The sequence below is a fragment of the Macaca mulatta genome, chromosome 15 (genome assembly GCF_049350105.2).
Source record: "Macaca mulatta isolate MMU2019108-1 chromosome 15, T2T-MMU8v2.0, whole genome shotgun sequence".
Lineage (NCBI taxonomy): Eukaryota > Metazoa > Chordata > Mammalia > Primates > Cercopithecidae > Macaca > Macaca mulatta.
Window position 1 is genome coordinate 64,740,643 of NC_133420.1, and position 21,184 is coordinate 64,761,826.

At 46.8% G+C, this 21,184-nt stretch overlaps 1 protein-coding gene and 1 long non-coding RNA gene across 31 annotated transcripts in view; one reads left to right on the forward strand and one right to left on the reverse strand.

Annotated features, from left to right (window-relative positions):
- The window catches only part of LOC114672767 (uncharacterized), a 29,684-nt gene extending 14,286 nt beyond the window's left edge, over positions 1-15,398 (forward strand). Inside the window, exon 5 of the long non-coding RNA XR_013404756.1 lies at positions 14,719-15,398. This is a non-coding gene — a long non-coding RNA (uncharacterized LOC114672767). The remainder of the gene's footprint in view (positions 1-14,718) is intronic.
- PHF24 (PHD finger protein 24) overlaps positions 515-21,184 on the reverse strand; it is a 293,212-nt gene continuing 272,542 nt past the window's right edge. For 9 of the 30 annotated variants that reach the window (XM_028835086.2, XM_077965925.1, XM_077965916.1 and 6 more), the window contains 7 exons: positions 11,723-12,104; positions 10,816-11,001; positions 7,078-7,156; positions 6,567-6,772; positions 6,064-6,224; positions 5,668-5,763; positions 515-5,348 (listed from right to left, as the gene is read on the reverse strand). In XM_028835086.2, the coding sequence (XP_028690919.2) occupies positions 5,252-5,348; positions 5,668-5,763; positions 6,064-6,224; positions 6,567-6,772; positions 7,078-7,156; positions 10,816-11,001; positions 11,723-12,104 (1,207 nt within the window). In that variant the 3' untranslated portion in view covers positions 515-5,251. Of the gene's footprint in view, positions 5,429-5,608; positions 5,767-6,063; positions 6,225-6,566; positions 6,773-7,077; positions 7,157-10,815; positions 11,002-11,722; positions 12,105-20,999; positions 21,088-21,184 lie in introns of all 30 variants that reach the window. The other 21 variants (XM_015117516.3, XM_077965920.1, XM_077965915.1 and 18 more) reach the window with 9 other exon arrangements.

The following is a 21,184-nucleotide window of genomic DNA, read 5'->3' on the forward strand; positions in this document are numbered from 1 at the left end:
GCATCTCCAATCTTAACTTTCCCAACCCTATCATATTACATTAAAGCAATTTGTCAAAATGGGGAGGAAACACTCAGACCAGGAGAAAATAGCCAACGAGTTTCCTTACTTTTAGCTCAGGAGGAACTTGGAAGTGTCTAAAACTAGCCCTGGGGCATGGCACAGGGCAGAGACAACACATAGCAGACAGCTTCGGAGACCTTATGACCTCATCCTCAATTTCTTTGAAAGCTCTGGCTCCCCACTTCAGTGCTCCTGTTTCCGCTCCGTATCTGTGCTGGATACAGAAATATCAGTATCTCTGTATCTGTATGTGTGGTGCCCCTACCTCTACCCATCTCTTGATTTTTGGGAAGCTCAGGGCCAGGAGAACTCTAGAAAGAGTCACAGCATGTTGCGTCCTTCCTGGCAGCCGCAGCTGCCCGTCTTATACTCAGACCCGGGGATTGGTCAACAATGGGAAACCACACAGAAATGGCAGCTTCCCCAAACAACAAGAAACGGGAAGCCAATAGAGCATTACAATCGCTTTATTATGATTTCCACTGTGCCCAGCCTCAGGGCATCAGCTTCTTCTGGAGTGCTGTGAAGCCTGGGCCACGCAGAGGAGCATGCAGCTGTAGAGACGGGGAGACAGGTCTTGGGGACGTTCCCCTCAGCTTACTCTCAAGTTACCTTCCGCAGAAAAGCACATGAAGGCATGAGGGACCAGAGCGCGTTGGATTCCCCAGTGTTACTCAAGTGTTCCGAGTCCCTCTCACAAGCTTGGGTTTGGCTGGGGGACAGATCACAGGACAACCCATGATGGCAGGAGGCTAACCTTGAGGGCCTTTGTGTCACCATGGCTATGGAAAGGCCTAGCTACTTATAACTCAATGTTCTCAACTGTGGGTTGTACCTACCCAGTGCTATAGAAACTGGAATGTGATTGGGCTTCTTAGTCACGGGCCCAGACTAGGGCTGACTCCCTTTCCATGCTCTGGGTCACTGGGGCATGTGGCCCAGAGGGAAAAAGCTTTTCCTTAGTGCTAGTAGAAATTCTGTAACCTGTTTGTTTTCTTTCCAAGGTTGCCAAAAATAGTGGCAGCAGAAAAGCAACAGCAGAGAAAATGCCCAGTCCCACCCCACTCCAGGGCTGAGCTGTCAGGAACAGGCATGATGCGTGAATATTCTCCACTCCAGGAGATCTCGCCATTGTCTGGGTTGCAGCCAGGGGCCCAGAGAGATATCCTGGGCAAATTCAAACTAAGTAGTAGGAGAAAGTAGCAATTTTTCAGACAAGAGCTTGAAATAAGGAAAAGAAAAAAAATTAAAAAAAAAAAAAAAAGAAAATAGGAATTTTATTTCACTATAAATAGAGGAGGGGTAAAAAGGGACTGTGGTGACAGGTACTGCCAGGATGTCCTGAAGTTCTGGCATCAAAACTATTCTGCCTTTTAGGGCCACACATCTATCTGCCTTCACTCTGCTGGTCTGAAGGGAACATGGTTGCAGGATCACTAGAGCCAGCCACCAGTTCTCAGTCCCGCTTGAAGTTTCTCTTGGCTCTGGGGTGGGTCTAGCTGGCCTGAGGCCCTGCCAGGCAGCTTCTGCTGACCTTCCCTCTCAACTTTTGGGCTTCCTGGCACCACTCTGACTGAAGCTGTGAAACCTGCAATGGTTGAGGTTGTGCTTTGGGCTATGAGTCCTGGGTATAACCCTGGGGTTCACTTCCCAGGCAGTTTAATTCTGTGCTTTCCATAATGGTGACAGGAATAAGGGGACCCTAAGACTTGGCCACTTAAGCAATGTCAGGGTGACATCCCATAGGGAGAAGCAGGGCCAGAAAGGCCAGTATCTGCCCTGCTAGCCCCAGGTACTTGGGCTGAGGGCAGAAAGAGGCAATGTCCTCATGGTTTCTACTGCAGCTGTCCTCAAACGAAGAGGGGCACTTGAGGGTTAGATCAGTACCTAGAGTGAGGGGACTACTCCATCCCTGGGATACCCTAGGGGCCGCTGCTCAAGTGTTCTGCTGGGGGAAGGCTAAGGCTGGGCTCAGGTGAGGAAGCCAAGGAGGAGACTTGGTTTCGTAGCCAGGGCCACTGCTCAGCTGACCCTCAGTCCCTGCAGCTCTGCCACATCATCCAGCTGCCCCTTCATTCACATCTGAAGGTGGGCAAGAGGAATGCGAGGTGAAAACACTTAGGGCAAGTGGGCTTCAGAGGAGCCTGTCTGTAACCCAGGCCTTCCTTGGTTAGAAACACTGATCTCAATTTTGGGTAGCCAAGAAGACTGAAACATTTTCTCATACCTTATTAGAGTCAGTCGCTAATATTTGTACTTGGCAGAATTTCAGAGTCACAGTGACGGGAGGGGTTGAAAATGAAATGGGCTTCACTAGGTTTCTGAATGTTTTTAACATCTCTATACATACTGCATAGGGGCTCTGGGGATTAGAACACTGCAAAGGGAGATTCTGGACAGGGGGTTGGGGCAGGGCTTCTGCAACTCTGGACTTGGGGAGCAATGGCACTTCCCCTTTGGTAAAAAGCTAGATGACTGCCTGTGGAGAAGAGGCAGGCTGCTCCTTCGTGCTTTCCTGCTTCCTGGGACTCTTGTGGGCTGGGAACTCTATTCTTTGCTGGGGGAAGTGGCCCCTGGGATCTCAGTAGCAGGCCCTCACCCAGGAAGTTTGCTCTTCTCGAATAGGGAGAAGGGTGATCCCAAATGGGCCTGCTCCTGTTGTGGAAGAACTCCGGGGCTGCTTTGCCAGGCCCTGGAATATGGCAGGCCTGACCTGGCCCACTGACTCTCCTCCCTCACCCATAGAGAGCTAGAGACAGCAGCTCCAAAGAGGTAGGCATCACCTTGATCTGTGAAGGATCAGGGAATAAGATGGACTTCCAGTCCCTGTGACTGATGAGGCAGGAGAAAAATGCTGTTCAGCTCTCAAAGCCCAGAGCTTGTCTCTACTCAAAATGCCCTGTGAGATTGAGCAGCCCAAGGCCACTGGCACAGGAGACGATTTGCCAGGGGAGTAGGTAAGAGCCCCTGTGCTTAATGTGCTTTAATCTCAGTGCAAAACCCCAGGCCTGGCTGCTTCAGATGCAGTTCTTAGGCCCAGGAGTCCTGTGCTTTGTTTTTTTGACTAGACTGAATAATGGCCCCTCCTATGGCTCAATCCTGGGGGATGGCTGAAGAGTATTTCTAAAAGCTGTGGGCCATACACCTGAGCCCAGATTTATCTCCTGTCTGCTTCATTTCAATCCAAATAATACAACCCCAGCAGCTCCCCTGCTTCCAGCTAAAGGCGATTCCTACAGGAGGAGACTACACAGGGCTCTCATGAAGCCCCTGGCTGCAGCTCCCTGCTTTCCTCAAAACATTCAGCACTGAGCAGTGTGTGCTTTCTTCTGTATGCACCTGATTTAGCACAAGGGCCTTGAGCAATGAAGACGTGTTTGCTTCTGCATAACTGTGCTCCACTCCCTTTTGAAAAACTCTTGGTAGTCAGATCTGGCTATGCCTAAGTCATTAGGTTGGAAACAGAAGCCTAGAACATGGATCCCACGGCCGGCCAAGATGAGCCATAACACACAGACTGAAGAATTTGAATTTGATAAGTACTTAGGAAGCGGGGGCTGGGGCTTGGAGGCCAGGCTTGGTGCTCTTATAGCAGCCTCTGATTGCCCCAAAAGGCCTTCCATGCCAGGCCCAGGCCCTAGCCTGGTGGCAAAGGACATGTGGTTAGCAGTGAGGAGAAGCAGCCACTCAAGCCGTGTCTCAGTGACAGGGAGAAGGGGAAAATTTCTCCTTCTGTAAGGCTTTCCCAGGACCTTCTCTGCAGAGCCTCTTCTTAAGCCCCAGCCTCTTATCCTCTTTGTCAGGATGGCTGAAAGAGTCCCCGCTCAGGGCTCTGCAGATCTTTCTTGGGCTGTGGAAGGTGTCTACAGTGAGTTGAGCTGGAACAGTGAGGAAGCATGAGCCCCGTTCTCTCTTCCTCCAGAGCGTGCTCTCGTCAGTCTCTGTGGTTGGTGACTTGGGTGAAGCATCTAACACAGAGGCTGTGGCTCCCGCCGGTGTGTTTGCTCCATTCAGGTCCCCTTGGCCCTGGGCCATGAGCTACCATCTGAAAAACAGGGGCCAAGAAGGCTCACCTTGATTTTTGACTATCCTGCTAAAGACTTTTTTTTTTTTTTTTTTTTTTTTGAGACGGAGTCTTGCTCTGTCGCCCGGGCTGGAGTGCAGTGGCGCGATCTCAGCTCACTGCAAGCTCCGCCTCCCGGGTTCACGCCATTCTCCTGCCTCAGCCTCCCGAATAGCTGGGACCACAGGCGCCCGCCACCTCGCCCGGCTAGTTTTTTGTATTTTTTAGTAGAGACGGGGTTTCACCGTGTTCGCCAGGATGGTCTCGATCTCCTGACCTCGTGATCCGCCCGTCTCGGCCTCCCAAAGTGCTGGGATTACAGGCTTGAGCCACCGCGCCCGACCCCTGCTAAAGACTTTTGGACTCAGGTAACCTGACTGAGAGGTTCCTAGAATCCTGAGTCCCTGGGAGGGGCTGCCTCCCCCTCTTCCAGTCAGGATTCTCCAGGCTAGTTGCCTTCTCTGTCACCAGGAATTGGAATTTAAATAAATAAAGGGCTGAACTTCAGTGGTGATGTTTAACTCTTTTCCCAACTCAGTACAGCCGAGGTACATAATACACACCTACTAGTAACAGCAGCTCACCGCAGAAGGGATTTTCAGTGGGGAAAGTGGGGCCCGTTAAGATCTCTAGGATCTCTAGGCAGGCATGCGAGTCTGACATGCCCCTTATTAAGAATCATTTGGCCGGAGATTTGTCTATTGGAAATTAGAACTGGCCTATAGAAGGGGTGAGTAGAGACCTCCTCCTCTATATCAGGGGCTTCACAAAGGGACTTTGGTCCTTTCTCAACCAAAAAGAACCAGGCTTCTGATGGCATGGACAGCTGGGCAGCATGTGTGCGTGTGTGTAAGTGTGGTGGCAGGTCCCATCTATGATGTGGGGCAGGGATGGTCCAGGAGAGGATGCTGCCATAGCTCCCAAGGCTTCTCCTTGTGGCAATGCATTCACTGCCTCTGTTGTGAGGGGAATGGTGATTTCAGTGCCATAAAGCTTAGTGACAAATTAAGACGCTGGCAGTGTCCCAACCCCATGAGTCTCAGTGCCAGAGGTTGGTGGGGGAAGGGAGAAAGGAGAGAGGGGAGAGGACGTCACTGTCCTCAAACTGAGCTTCTTTGCTCCATGCTATCCTGGGGGTTTCAGGTGAATGGCTGCGCTGTTGGGGCGAGCAGCCAGGATGTAGAGGACATTCTCTTGCAGGAAGGTAGGCCAGTCCACAAATCTGGAGTGAAAGCAAAGAACAGGGTCATGAGGCTGGTTTGAAGACGCGTGAGCCCTGATCCTGGGGCAGCATGGCTTGGGCTACACAAAACTCAGGGAAGCTTGGCTCATGCCTGACCTGGTTATGGCTGGCTGTGCTACCAAGCCAACAGACCAGCTGGCTGGTCCTATAGACTTGGGTCAAATGTGCCCTCTTGGAGCCCGGTTTCTTGCGTGGGCGCTTGCTGTTTTGGAGTGGGAGTGGGTAATACCCTCTCTTACTTGTGTGTTTTGTGGGGATTCAGAGGGTACAAATGGCCAGGTGAGGAGGTCCTACTCACCTGGACTCCTGCTCTGTGGGCAGCAGGGTCTTGTCCTGACTCTTGCTGCTGCTGCTGGCTGGGCTGCTATCTGCAATGGGACCCACATGGCTGATACTGCTGGGCAGAGGACACATGGTTAGGAGTGAGATAGTGAAATGCCTGCCCCTCCCAAACTCTGGTAAGCCCAAGGCTCTGGACACACTCATCCAGGCTCTTCTGACGTGTGGCAACACCGAGTTGAAGGTAGAGGCTGCCCTATGTCCTGGCCCGTAGGCATCACCGTCCTCTACCTAATGCACAGGAGGCTCCTCTCTCAGCTGTTGGCAGGGGGAGCAGGGAGGTATGGAAGGGCCACTGGCATGGAAAAGGGAGGAGAAGAGGCTGAGTGGGGACTGGGACTGGTAAGGAGCAGACCTGACACTGCAGGAAGGAGCCTCTGGGAACTGTTTGTAAAACCAAGAGTGCTGGGCCCGGCGGCACTCTGCCTCACTGATGGTGCTCCCACTGCCCCGTGCCAGGAAGGCGGCTCGGGCTCGTTCCCGCTCCTTCACTGTCAGAAGCCTCAACAGAGAGTTCTGGGGAAGAAAAGACAAGATCTTAGAGGTGGAGATATCTTGTAAACTGCCAGGTTATAGAGAATCCTACCTCCATTACCACCTTTGCAACCTCCCTTAGAAACTGCCCAGAGCCTTTCTGGAGGCACCAACACTTCCAGTGCAGCCCAGGGCAGGTCAGTCTTTCTCACACAGTTTCCTCAGCCTGGGCAGCAGATCATCCATCACTGGATGGAACCTGAGCCCATTCCTGATTCTGGTCCCTGCTCGGGCAGGACCCAGTGCTCCCCCAACCTGCCCAGCATGCCTCCCAGGCCCTTGTCACCCAGTATCCCAGAAACATTTGCCCCAGCTGGCCTTCACCTGGGGACGCAACTGCTGCAGAAGCAGGAGGGACTCATGGGACAAGAAGTCAGGCCACTCTATGTGGCCTCGATGTTCAGGATCCAGGGCAGCAAACTGGCGGGCCGCCTGCTCTTCTTGCTCCTCACTCAGGGCCCTGTCACGGTCCCCCCGCTTGGCTGCTTGGTGACGGTAGCGCAGAAAGTCCTCCAGTGTCAGGGAGCAATCTGTGGGAGGCACCCCGTGCTGGCCATGCCCATCCTTCTTCAGCCTTAGGGCACTTCCATCACCTCCAGGGCACCCTTGGGGCCCCCACACCCACAGCTCTTGCTGAGTCTCTGCCTCCTATGGCCAGGGTTACCCAGGCTGCGACAGGGGATGGGTGACTCTGCTGGCTAACAACTCAGGAACAAGGACCCATTTACCCTCTACCCACTAAATATGGAACACTCCTTTCGTGGTTCATCCTAGAAAGCATGAAGGAGAAATCTGCCCGGCCCCTCTCCATCCAAGTAGCACCACCCAACCTTACCAGGGATGACTTTACACCTCTGAAAGGTCTCCGTGAGGCTGTACATTTCCTCCTCAGTCAGCAGCAAGTTGATGTTGTCCTGAAAATAAGGAAGAGCTGAGTCGGTGGCCATACAGGCCAGTAAGAAAGGCCAGGGTCAAGGAGGCTAGAAATAGAATTTCAGCTGGAAAGCAATTCCAGGATCGTCTAATCCCAGCCTCCTAGTCACAATCAATGAGAGTGAGGCCCCAGAGAGGGGAAGGCACTTGGCCAGAGTTGTCTTTACTCTGGGGCAGAATCTTCCCGAGAACTCAGATATCCTGACTCCAGCACTGAGCCTCTTTACTAAAACAGTGGTTGTCTCCTCTGAGCTAACCTAGGGATTTCTTGGAAGTGCCTTAGGAAGCTGCTGCATGGAATAAGGGGGCTAGTGAGTAGGCAGGTTGTGAATCCCTGTCTCCATCAACCAGAGTGGCTCCATCTCCATCCCTTTTATCTACTTGGCTTCTGTGTTAGGCTGTGCTAAAAATGTATTTTAGTTAAAAAAAAGTTTAATCCTAGCTCTGCTCCAAGTGGTGCTGGCCCACTTGGATACAAAGTGGGTTGTATCACTTTAAATAACTCCAGAATGGTTTTAAAAGATGCCATCATTACAAGGCTCCTAAAGCCAAATGCGTTTTTTTGTGGTGCCACAGAAATTTTAATTCCAAAGGAGCACTGATATCTTATTTTGTTGACTTAACCATACAGTCTTTAAACTATCAAAGATCCTTTCTAGTATAAGGTTACTTTCTTCCTCTGAAATACCAGCAAAGTACAAGAGCAGATATTTCATGAGTATTCATATGTGGATCTCATAAAAAACTCAAACCATTCTCTTTCTTCCATAACACTTTTTAAAAACTAATATATAATAGTTGTATTTTTCTTTCAAACCATACTTTCAACAAACACCTACTGAGCACCTAGTATATACTGGGTGCCACAGTGGTGTGTAACACTGTGAGATGTGTTCAGTGTGGCTGGGGCTTGGAGTACGTGTGTGTGCGTGTGTATGTGTGTGAGGGAAGGAGGGGGCCTACTATGAAGCACCTCCAGTACCCTTTATCGAGCCCCTCAAATTAGGCCTTTATTCTGAGGGCAAAAGGGAGCCACCAAAGGGTTTTCAAGTGGGGAGTGCTGTGGTCAGATCTCTGGCTGCTGTGTGGAAGATGGATTAGAGGGGCAGAGTCTGCAGGTGTGGAGAGCAGTTGAGGGCTGCTGCAACAGTCCAGGCAAGAAATGATGAGCAGCTAAACTGAGACATGAGAATGAAGAAGGGAAGAGAGATTTCAGAGATATTATAGGCGGCATCAACAGGACCTGATGACTCACTGGATGTGAGGCGTGAGGGAGAATAAACTGGGATTAGTAACTGGGGCATGGTATGACTGTTCACAGAGATAAGGAGTGGAGGAAGAGCAGGTTTGGGGGCAAAGATGAGTTCATTTTGGGGCATGATGAGTGTGAAGTACTTGTGAGATATCAAGGTGAGTAAGTGCAAGAGACGGGAAATTTAGGTCTGGACACACAAATATAGGAGTCATTAGTGTTTAGATGGTGGCTGTAGATGAAGTCACCCAAAGAGGGCGCAGTGAGCAAAGAAGAGTATTAAACAACAGAACCCTGAGAAACACAGGACTGAGACAAGAAACTAACAAAGGGCATCGAGAAAGAATGGTCAGAGACTAAGGCTGGAAGAGAATCAGTAGAGAAGAGGGTACTGGATACCAAGCAAAGACAGCTGCAGAATGTGGGAGGTAATGTTAACGGTGGTTACATGACTGAGGTGGGATTTTATTGACTTTCTATTTTCTCTTATTTCCATATCTTATGCAATAATTCTCATAAAAATACTAAATCCTAAAGGAGAGAGAGAGGAATAAAGAAGTAATAAATACTTCAGAGAGATCAAGTAAGAAGATGCCTTAGGAAAGGTTAGTGGACTTGACAATTAGGAGGTGACTGGTGACCTTAGGAAGGGACAATTCTGCAGAATGATGGATGCAGATGTCAGATTAGATTATAGGTGGTTGAAGAACCATAGGAGATGATGAAATTCTCTTAAGAAGTTTGGCTGTGGGACCAGGTGCAATGGCTTGTGCCTGTAGTCCCAGCTACTGAGGAAGCTGAGGCAGGAGGATTGCTTAGGTCTAGGCGTTCAAGGCTGCAGTGTTATGATCGCACCACTGCACTTCAGCCAGGTGACACCGTGAGACCCTGTCTCATAAAAAGAAAAAAAAGAAAAAAAAGCAGCAGCTTCGTTGGCTGTGAAGGGAAGGAAAGAAAGGAGAGGTACTTGGAAGGAGGCTTTGTAAAAAGCCCAGTAGAGCATGGTGGCAATGATGGTAGGACTGTGTCAGGAAGCTGGGGAGGCAGCATGTGTTCCTGGGGGTTAGGGAGGTGACCCCTTCACCCCAGTCCTATGGCAGCAGTACATCGCAAAGCAGGGTGGCTGAGATGAAAGGCTGGCATCTGGAAGGGGCGACAGGCACTGGAGAAGGTCGCTGGTACAGCAGGGTCTGCTGCAGTGTACTCCAGGGGGACAGGTGTTTAAGCAGCTGAAAATAACTGTTCCATAACAAGCCACAGAGGAAGAGTTATTTGTTAGAAAGTGGCACATCTCTGCTTTCGTCTAAGCAGCAGGAAGAAGAGGGGGATCAGCAGGCGCTCCTCACTCTGAAATCAATAAACAATGACGATATCTGCAAGACAACAGATGCATAAGGCAAGACTTGAACTCTATTCAGGTGTAGTGAGAAATGGCTATAAATCTGGCTTTCAATGGAAACCTTAGACTCCGTCCTTCATTAAAAGTTAGAAGGCATATATATATAATCTGCGAAGTTCTGAATCAATAGAGCTTTGTCATTTAATTCACGTAATAACCATTTCAAAGAGGAAACGCCAATGCTTATGAGTCAGGTGGCAGGCTGAGTGAGGATCTGAGGCCTAGGAAGTTTTCCTGTAATAGGATCTACCCCTACTGGAAGCAAGCTAGTTAGGATCTCAGGTTAGTTTTCAGATGGATACAGTGAATGACAACTATAGACTATTAGAGAAAGAACTGCTCCAAGCAGAATTACTTTTGAGTAATTAGGCCCCAGTCAATCTCCTAGCTCAGAGGTTCTCTACCGGGGGTGATTTTGCTACCTTCACATTGAGATGTATGCTACTGGCATCTAGGGGATTGAGGCCAGGGGTGCTGCTAAATATCCTACAATGCACTTGGCCCCCCAAACAAATAACTAACCAGCCCAAAATGTACTGAGGTTGAGAAACCCCATCCTAGCTCTAGGTCTCTTGTATGTACCATTGGAAAATTCTTTTTTTTTTTTTGAGATGGAGTCTTGCTCTGTCACCAGACTGGAGTGCAGTGGCACGATTTCAGCTCACTGCAACCTCTGCCTCCCAGGTATAAGTGATTCTCCTGCCTCAGCCTCTCAAGTAGCTGGGACTACAGGCACGTGCTACCAGGCCCAGCTAATTTTTGTATTTTTAGTAGAGACGGGGTTTCACCATGTTGGCCAGGATGGTCTCAATCTCTTGACCACGTGATCCTCCCGTCTCGGCCTCCCAAAGTGCTGGGATTACAGGCGTGAGCCACCATGCCCAGCCCATTGGAAAATTCTTTAGGTCACTGCCTAAAATCAAATGTTCTAAGACTGGGCCTCCAGGAAAAGTGCCAAGTCCTCTGCTGTCCCTGCAGTCCAGACTTACACAGTAGTGGCAGCTCCAGCCTGTTTCTGTGTGGGCCATCTCCATCACCTCCGCTGCACTGTCTCCTTGGATGTAACCCATGCGGCGCAGGCAGCCATCATGGAATACCCTGGTGCAGACCCTGCACGGGAAGAGGCTCTCAGCTGTCCAGACCTCGCAAACATCACACATCTCATCGTTGACAACCTGCAGAAAGATGGCAGGAGGAAACAGGGATGTGAAAGCATAGGCAGCAAGATTCCAAGGCCACGAAGCACAGAGCTACCTGCATGGGGCTGAGCCTTCCCAGATTAGCCTAGAGGAACAGCTCCAACTGAAGCCATTGTTGAGGTTTTCTTTCTGGAGGACAAGAACCAGGAGGTCCTTCCAGTTGCTCACGTCTTTGTGACCATGTTTATGAACAGGGAGCTACTGGCACTTTTAGAAAGAACAATCTGTTGTGAGAGATTGTTCCAGGCTTTGCAGGGCATTTATCATCCCTGCTTTTCTTGGTACCAAACACCAGTAGCCACCTGGTGTTGTGACCTCCCCAAACTCCTCCCTCCCAAATTTCCTAATGCCTCCTACAGAGTGTAGTGCTATCCATGGTTGAAAACCCATAGCAGCGGGGAAGAGGGGGAGAGTCGACAGAATACCTGCCAGAGCATCATTCTTTATCATCCACTGCCTCAAGCCTTTAACAAAGATGAATCCAGGATATAACAAACATTTTATTCTTGTAGAAGATATTCAAAGATTGTTTTGGACTCAGTTCCATTTTTCTGGCTTTGAGGATCACCTTATCCACATCCATCCTTCCTGTCCTGCTCCCTGATGCGCTAAGGCTTGAGGATCCTGTCCTAACTGGATACTCACAGGCTCCCTGATACGCTAAGACTTGAGGATCCTGTCCTAACTGGATACTCACAGGCTCTCTGGGCTCCAGGCAGATTTCTGGAGGTTTGTCATCATCCAGCTTCCGGGTGGGGCGGATGAAGGCAGGGGGCGTGAATCGGCTGGTCCTGTCAAACTCCTCAGGCTCCACGCCGCGCCCATCTCGGAGCCGCTCCCAGGCTGCACGGCCCGCACTTCTCTCTTCCTGGACCGCCGAGGTTCCTGCTTCTGCTTCTCTGTCCTCCTGCACCTCCTGGACGGAGCCCTCTACAGTGCCACGGCGGGACCCTGGCAGCTCGCCTGTGCGTCGGATGGAAGGCCTGTCCCGCAGCCCATCCTTGAAGGCAGACACAGCCAGACTCACCTTCTGCACCTGCTCCACTGTCTGCCGCTTGGACATCAACACCCCCATGGCTCTGTGGACAAAAAGCAGAGGGGCATAAGTTCAGCCAATGGCTGAGGATGTCAGGCCAATCAGTTTCAACCTAAGTGGCAAGTGCTATTAAACAGTTTCTCCCTCTTCTAGAACATGGTGGGGGTGGAGACAGCACATGTTAAGGATCAGAAGATGTTGGTTCTACTTCTTTCCTAAATTTTATGTATTTATGTATTTATTTAATTAACTTATTTATTAGAGATGAGGTCTTACTATGTTGCCCAGGCTGTTCTTGGACTCCTGGGCTTTAGTGATTCCCTTGGTTCAGCCTTCTGAGTAGCTGGGATCACAGGCCTACCACTTGCCTGGATGACTTTGGTTCAATTTCTGACAGGCCTTGCAACTTTGGTTTTCCCATCTATGGAATGAGGGCTATCTCCCCAGCCCACTTCACAGAGATGTTACAAGGATAATGTAAGAAAATGGGCTTAACAGTGCTTTGTAGACTGGAAAGCACTCTATGTGCCTGAAATGATATCTGTCTCCCTTCCTGTCCTAAAACCAATTTAGTCCAGGGGTCCTACACCTCTGCTACTTCTAAATGGTTGGAGACTTCAGAATCCAAATTTCTCCTCTACCCTGCAAGAAGACTCAAGGCTTAAAGCAAGCTGGCAGCAACACAGTTCAGGCCTTTTGACACAAGAAAAGCTCCTTCAGTAAGTACCATGAACAATCCATCTGGGGCTAATCCTCAACAAATGCCTACTTTTTAAGTCAATAAACTCCTAGTTTTAGAGGATTCCTGAATTAGTCAGTAAGGGAACTCTGCCACCCATATCCATGTGGTCAAGGTCACACAAACACTCCTTTGCCCCCTCTCATTAGTAGCTGTGCCTCTCTGTGGGTCTGTTTATCTATTACAGACACTGGCCTATTACAAAGCTCTAAGGTACCTCTCACACTTCTAAGGTAAGGCTGCACTAATGTCACTCCCATATTTTCTGTTTTAATTCTTCTGAACTGTTCAAGAAAGGTCTATATCCTTTACAGGTTAAAAAGTAACATCATCCCTGCTCTTCTCTGCAGTACCAGAGCACAGCATTGGACAGTGAGGGCATGACAGGGCACATTGCAAAGCTGGTCTGCTATTTCCTAGCCTGAGGAGACTTTGTGGAAGTCAGCTGGGGAATGCTTTTTCTAAGTAAAGTGGAGCAGAGTCCATTTTAGCCTTGCTCTCAATCCATTCTAATCAAGGCTTATTGAACAGTATTATGTGCAAGGCACTAACTGCTCACCATAGGAAACAGAAGACAGGAGAACAGTCTCACCACTCAAGCTACTTAATATTAGAAACCAAAGAAGTCAAAGTGCTGACAGTACCTAAAGGATGGCGAGACCCACCACACTGCTGGTGGACAAAGTGGACCCTGAAGGATGCATAGGCGGTTATGCTCAGTTTGTTTGGGGAAAAAGGTGACAGCAGGTAGGAGGAGAGGTAGGGCCAATTCGAAGGTTACTATTAATATCATAGTCCAGGCAAGAGGTAGAGGGTTTAAACGGAAATGATGACAGCAGGAATAATACTGACAGAGTGTATCTGTTACCATGGAAATAGAATTAGGGAAATCTAGGAATAAATTGATAATTGATTGGATGAAGGACAAAGGGAAAGAGGGCAGTCTTTTTGTTTTGTTTTTGTTTTGTTTGTTTGAGACAGAGTCTTGCTCTGTTGCCCAGGCTGGAGTGCAGTGGCACGATCTTGGCTCTCTGCAACCTCCGCCTCCCCTGCCTTAGCCTCCTGAGTAGCTGGCACTACAGGCGCGTACCACCACGCCTGGCTAATTTTTTGTATTTTTAGTAGAGATGGGGTTTCACTGTGTTAGCCGGGATGGTCTCGATCTCCTGACGTCATGATCCGCCTGCCTCAGCCTCCCAAAGTGCTGGGATTACAGGCGTGAGCCACCACGCCCAGAAAAAGAGGGCAGTTTTAAATGGACTAACTAGAAGAATGGTAGTGCCACTTACAGAAATTGGAAATAAGATGGATAATTAAATTAGATTTTGTACATGTTGAATTAAAGATGTCCCTGGGACATTCAGGTGTCATGTTACCCCCTGATTAAAACTTTCAGTGCTTCCTACAGCTTTCAGGAGAAGTCCCCAAAATCAGTCTCTTTACTGTGGCCTGTGAGGCCCTGCAGGTCTGGCCTTCTTTCTTTACTCTGTGTCCCAATCATAATGGCCTTATTTCAGTCTTTATTTGCTATACTCCCTCTGTTTGGAGGAAGTTTGAACATTCCTCCCCACCTGACTAGTGCCTATTCGTCTATCAGAGCTTAGCTCAAGTCTCACTTCCTCGGGGAAGTCACTGCTGACTCCAGTCCAGGTCGGAGTGCTCACAGCATCATGCCCTTCTGCTCTGGGCACTTACCTTTGTCATTACATATTCAATAGGATGATTACTTATCAATGTCAGTTTCCCCATTAGACTGTTTTATCCCACACAGTCCTTATCTCCATTGCCTAGCAATGTGTCTATTAAGCATCTAACAGAATAGATTCTTAATAAACATTTTTCAATTAGCTAATTAATTGTGGAGAATTCTTTTTGCTTTAAAAAATGAAATCTTAATACATGTACTATCTGATGACAGCCCCATCTTCTTTTCAGAAACACTGCTTGTATGTGCCACAGTGATGTGAACTCCTACCCTGCTCAGGTGCTTGCCTTGCCACTACTGCTACCAAGGAAATTCATATTCTTGAATTTATAAACTGATTGATAGAAGAGGAAAGAACCACCTCCCCGACTCCATTTATAAATTTGTTTGTAAAACTGAAGTATGTGACTAAGGAACATTGACTTTAAATACTTCATACTGCCTTAAAGGGCAGTGGCACAGGAGATTTATTGAAGAAAGATTTATTGAGCAAATTCAGGAAATCATTTAGGGTATTCATGCCTCAGTGGACAACTAATAATAAATTGTAATTAAAAGGAAAATATCTTAATCCCCAAATAAATCCATAAAAAATTGTGATTCAGAAATCATTTTTTCCATCAGCTAGAAACAAATATTAAACAATAGGGAAATGAATTATGTACCTACCATGAAAGACTAAACAACATGGAAAACACTGACATAGAGGTATATTTATTGGTGGGAAAGATACTCAAAATATGCAAACATATTCACAAAAATAGCAAGTTACAAAAATGCTCATGCTATGATCTAAATTTTGTACTGTATGTACTTTTAATCTTTTTGTAATCTGTATTTTCCAGTTTTCCCACATGGTACCTTAATTAGATAATAAAGAAAATCTTAGGGTTGGCAACTTGGCGACTTGCTTTTGTTTTGGGTCCCCTGTTCTGTGATTCAGAACCTGTTAGTTGCTTTGGGCTTTAGTTCTCTGTCTGTTGATGAGTGCATTTGGAACATATAGTCTAAAGCATTTAGAATGCTCATGTTGTTTTTCATCTTCTTTTAAAAGTTCATATGACCTAACGAGGGAATCTAGCCAGGGTGGGGTGGGGATGGAGAGAAGAGTATGTATATGTTAAATTTTTTGCTGAGGCTTTGGACCCAGGGGGTTCTTGAAGTGACAGGGCTGGGCCTTGTAGTCCCCAGATGCTGCTCAAATGCCTCATGGGCAATAGCATGTTCGATGGCTGGGTGGGATGCAACTCCCCAACTCACAGTGAGAGAGGCACCCCAAGAGAGAAAATACAAAACTGACAGATAATTCTTCATATTTTTATTTGAGCATATTTTTATTATGAGCATTTACATTTGCAGACCACTATGTTTTCCTCAGAAACCCCAAGGTATGTTTCTCAAAACTTTCAACTGTGGCTCAGAATAAGAAATATATTTTATGTGATAACCCTGTAGACACATGTGTTTATAGATCTGCAACTGAAGTCAAAATTTTGTGGAGGCCGGGCGCGGTGGCTCAAGCCTGTAATCCCAGCGCTTTGGGAGGCCGAGACGGGCGGATTACGAGGTCAGGAGATCGAGATCATCCTGGCTAACTTGGTGAAACCCCGTCTCTACTAAAAAATACAAAAAAACTAGCTGGGCCAGGTGGCGGGCACCTGTAGTCCCAGCTACTCAGGAGGCTGAGGCAGGAGAATGGTGTAAACCCGGGAGGTGGAGCTTGCAGTGAGCTGAGATCCGGCCACTGCACTCCAGCCTGGGCGACAGAGCGAGACTCCGTCTCAAAAAAAAAAAAAAAATTTTTTTGTGAAACAATCATATTTTTACTACATGTGATGCTCCCTGATATTTTCTATCCTATTTCATTAGAACAACCCTGATAGTGACTCTCTGAAATGATTTCATGACCTACTAATGGATTTAAATCTGCAATTTGAAGAACACGCCTCTAAAAGACAAGGATATAAGGAAAGTGCTGCCCTTAACTGATGTGGTGCAAGATGAACAGTGTATTCAAGCTTCTCTTAAGAGTCTGTGTGGTTGGAAGATCCACCAGAGATGGACAGCTACTAATACACCTCTGACTAAAGAAAACCTATTGTATCCAAGAGGCTGATGCTCTTTCATCTGTGGGCATATGTAAAAAACAAAATTAGCCAGGCATAGTGGCACATGCCTGTAATCCCAGCTACGTGGGCAGCTGAGGTGGGAGAACTGCTTGCAGGGCCCACGAATTCAAAACCAGCCTGGGCAACATAGCAAGATCTCATCACATTAAAAAAAAGATTGATTGATTGGGGCATTCTTTTTACAATGATTAAAAAGATGGAAACAAATCGGGCATGGTGGCTTGCTGCTATAATCCCAGCTACTCGGGAGGCTGAAGCAGGAGGATTGCTTGAGACCAGGAGTTTGGGTCTGTCATGTGCCATGACTGTGCCTGTGAATAGCCACTGCACTGAAACCTGGGCAACACAGTGAGACCCTGTCTCTTAAAAAAGAAAAAAGGTGGAGACAACCTCAATAGGGAAATTACTGAGTAACTTGTGATATATTCATGCTATTAAAAAAGAGAAAAAATGATTTAATTATTTATTTTGAGACAGCAGCGAGGGGGTCTCGCCATATTACACAGGCTAGTCTCGAACTCCTGCACTCAAGCAATCCTCTCACATAGCTGGGACTACAGGTCATGCTAATTTTTGAAAAATTTCAAGCAATCCTCTCACATAGCTGGGACTACAGGTCGTGCTAATTTTTGAAAAATTTCAAGCAATCCTCTCACATAGCTGGGACTACAGGTCATGCTAATTTTTGAAAAGTGTTTAAAGAGACAGGGTCTTGCTATGTTGCCCAGATTTGTTGATAACTCTGGGGCTCAAGTGATTCCCTGCCTCAGCCTCCCAAGTAGCTAGGATTATAGGTTCCAGCCAGAGCCCCCAGCTTGATTTAATTTTTTAAACATAACAACCAGAGCAATGATTCTCAAATGGTGAATTGGCTGGATCCTGCAGCAGGTGGGAGGTATATATCAGAAACACCAGGAGGAGGGGAGAAATAAGTGAGTTTCAAGAGCTTATCAATTATATATTTATATTTGGAAAGCAAACACTAAAAACCATCTCTGCTTTGTGTGTGTGTGTGTGTGTGACATAGACTACAAAACAGTGAGTTTGACAGTATCTTCTTGGTTCTTAGGGCTATACAGCAGGTACTAACTCTCCAAATAGTTGGAGGCAGCCTCCTCCCAAAAGTTATATCAGAAGTTTTAGGGAACAATCAAGAGACTTTCATGTTTATCAGAAGGAAGGCATACACTGGAAAAAAATAGTTGAGAAACACTTATTTGGAGATCTGGGAAAATACATACTAAATTCACATTTTCAAGAACGATTCATTAGAGGAAAACCACTGGTATGCATTTGTTTTTGGCTTTTTCAGATGTTTTAATAAAAGTTATTGAACAAAGACCAGTCAGTTAGGAAGTTACTCTATAAGTGAACTTACTCATTAACAATGAATCAGCAAATTAACCACAGACACCTCCCAACATACTGTAGATCCACTATAACCCATTATTAACTGTAAGGATACCATTATTCTTTATAAGGATACCAAGAATAGCTATGAAGCTATCTCCATGGTCAATTATGTCATTGCAATGGTTTTGGGAGTTTATCCTTAAAGCAATTTCTATGAAGACTGAAGCTGACATCTACTAGCAAAACAAACATGAACACTTTCCCGTCCTGACCACAGGCTCTTGGAGCACTGCTATTCCTTTTACCGGAGATGGTTCAATCTTGTAGACCATTTTATGCCTGTAAGGGCAGAAATGCAAAGTAGAACTATTCACAGTAAACCATCAAAATCCAAACAAGACCACCAAGTCATTTTGAATTGACATGGCTTTGACATTGACAGTAAACTGTGAGGACACAACAGAATTCAGCTTTAAAAGCGAGTCTAAAACTCTTAATACTTAATGGAGAGGATCAAAACTGTATACAAAAGACACTTTGATTAAAAGTGTGTGTGCTGAAATATCTAAGATGTGCACCTGGGGTGTTTGAGAACTTAACAAAATCAGCTCAAATTTTTAGAGAAACAAGTGGTAGTGATTGGTGCCAGGTAAAAACAAATGCCTGTGGAGAAAAACCTGGCCTCTCCAGTGCTGGAAGAAGTCCTAGGAAAAAGAGAGAGTTAAAAGGAAATCAAGTTGCAAAGATCCCACAAATTATACCTAATGATTACTTCTTTGACTGATGGGTGGGACTGGGGGTTTCTGCCTCCCTAAAAATGATGAAAAGAGGCCAAAAAGATATTGTCCCAAGAATTATGTGGCTGTCAGGGAATTTGTGGTATCTAGGGAAGGCTTGGAAAAAAACTCGGGAGAGGAGCAGGTGATGGTAAATAACAGCGGGACAAGAAGGTGGAAGAGGGCCGTCTGACTTCATGAACTGGAAGAAACGAAAAGAGCAACAAGTAGAATCTGTCTTGGGTAAGAGAAGCCTGTCTAGATGTGTTTCTCAGGCAGTAAGACATATGTGGGCAGCTTGGAATGTTTGCAAGACACACCCATTTTCTGCAGAGCACCTGCTTAGAATTCAGCGGGATTAGTTATAAGGGCAAAGTGGTGGGAGCAAGAGGAGGAGGGGCTGCTCCGCAGCAGGAACTGATAGAGAAATAAGGAAGGGGAAGGCAGCTGGGGAACCTCAATTTCCCAGCACTCTTGATAAAGATTCAGAGCTGTGGAGAGCCTGAAAGGCAATACTCCTAATAGGAGTTTCCTCATGCAGCGTGTTAAATGTAAAGTACATTTACTGATTTTCTCTTCTTAAAATTTATGTTTTCAGATCAGGGGTGGTTCTAGGGTCTCACTGTGTTACCCAGGCTGGCCTCAAACTCCTGGGCTCAAGTGATTCTCCTGCCTCAGCCTCCTGAGTAGCTGGTCCAATCTGATTCTTGGTATGGGAATGGAGGCTGTATAAAAGGCTCACAAGCAAGTAAAAGTGGCTGCCTGGAGGTTAGAGCTTCCCTAGGAAGGAACAAGGCAAAGAAAACCTCTGAGTGAGGAGAAAACGAAAGACAACCAAAGAGAATGGGCTGAGCAAGCGGAGTAAAGGAATCTGTACTTCACTGAGATCAGGAGGGAGAAAAGTAGAGATGGTTCTTACTGCCTTCCACAGAGCATGTGACACTCACTTTTAATCAAAGCTTCTTTGAATACAGGTTTGATCCTCTCCATTAAGCATTAAGGGTTTTAGCCTCTTAAATCTTTGTTGAATGAATGATGCAGAGATGACTGGGCAAGATAAACAATTTATTTAAGATCATAGTGTCTTTTCTCTTTATCAAATTGGCCAGAGAGACTAATCAGACCAAATCTCCAAAACTCAATTCTAGAAACTATGCAGTCACCAGCTCACATCATCACATCTACTCTATTTCCCAAGAGGTGGCACCTGGACATTGAGTCAGGGCTAGCAGGGATGAAAACACGAGGGTAATTTTTCTCTGACTACAAAGGAGAGCTAAGAAATTCTGCAATTTAGCTGGTTTCTACAATCACAATGGTAAGAAAAGAGAAGCCAGTATTACCAAGGTCAACAGTCCCCTGCATTTATGCTGTGTCCTGTGGATATGGTGAGGCCCACGGAGGGCAGTTGCCTTAAGGACACAAGTAGAAAGTGTGAAAATATATTTCCTTTGTCCTGGATTTGAAATTTAGCATGAGCAGTATCTGCACATACAAGTGAAAAATTTCAAGGCGGTCAACAATTGGCTCCTGGAAGCATGTGCCCGAAGGACTGGGAGCCTTAGGAAAAACCACATGCCTAACACAGAAGGTGACCAGCTGCAAGATTGTGGAAAATCAACAGAACCAGGGTCTGAAAAAAAAAAAAAAATGCTGAATGCATAGCACAGACTCTGAGCTTACTGTGAACATCAGCATCAACCCCAAGATTTTAAGCAAAAAAACCATCAAAAAGAGTTCTCTTGTGGGTCTTTGAGGAAATCCAAGCCCCAAGGGGTCCGATTTTTCTCCAGTGACTGGCTGTTGCTTTAGGGATCCAGTGTCTCACTACAGTGCTCTTGGAGCCTGTTCCTACTCAGACATTTTGTCACCTGGCAGTATCCTAGAAACTAATTTTAGTATTCGTGTTTGTAGACCCTGAAAGGGTCTACCTAGTACCTCCCCACCTCTCTCCATTCAGCCTGTTTATTCAGGATGACACAGACACAACTACATGGGGCTTTTCTGAGGTTTTCAAGGAATAGAAAGGCTAAAGACAGAAAAACTCTTTCTGGCCTCAGCTCAAGACTACAAGGCATCCTGCTGCTGTTTAACATTTACTGAAAGCTCACAAAGTTCTAATATATATGAGAGCAAAATTATGGCATGATTTTAGCCTCTTAGGGCCTGAATCTTCATTAAAAGCCACGGTGCTGACTTCCCACAGAGACAGAGCAACAGTTAAGGAACATCATACCATCAGTGATTGGCTGGTGAGATTGCACTTAGCAAGCAGAGCTTTTCAGCAAGATGGAGAGGCACTCCCTGTTTTCTGCTCTGGTTCCCTGAAACACAGATTCAGCCCCATGTAATGCAATTATTACACCTTAATTATCACCATTTACTTATTTGCTGATTCTCCAAACATTTGCCAAGTGCAGC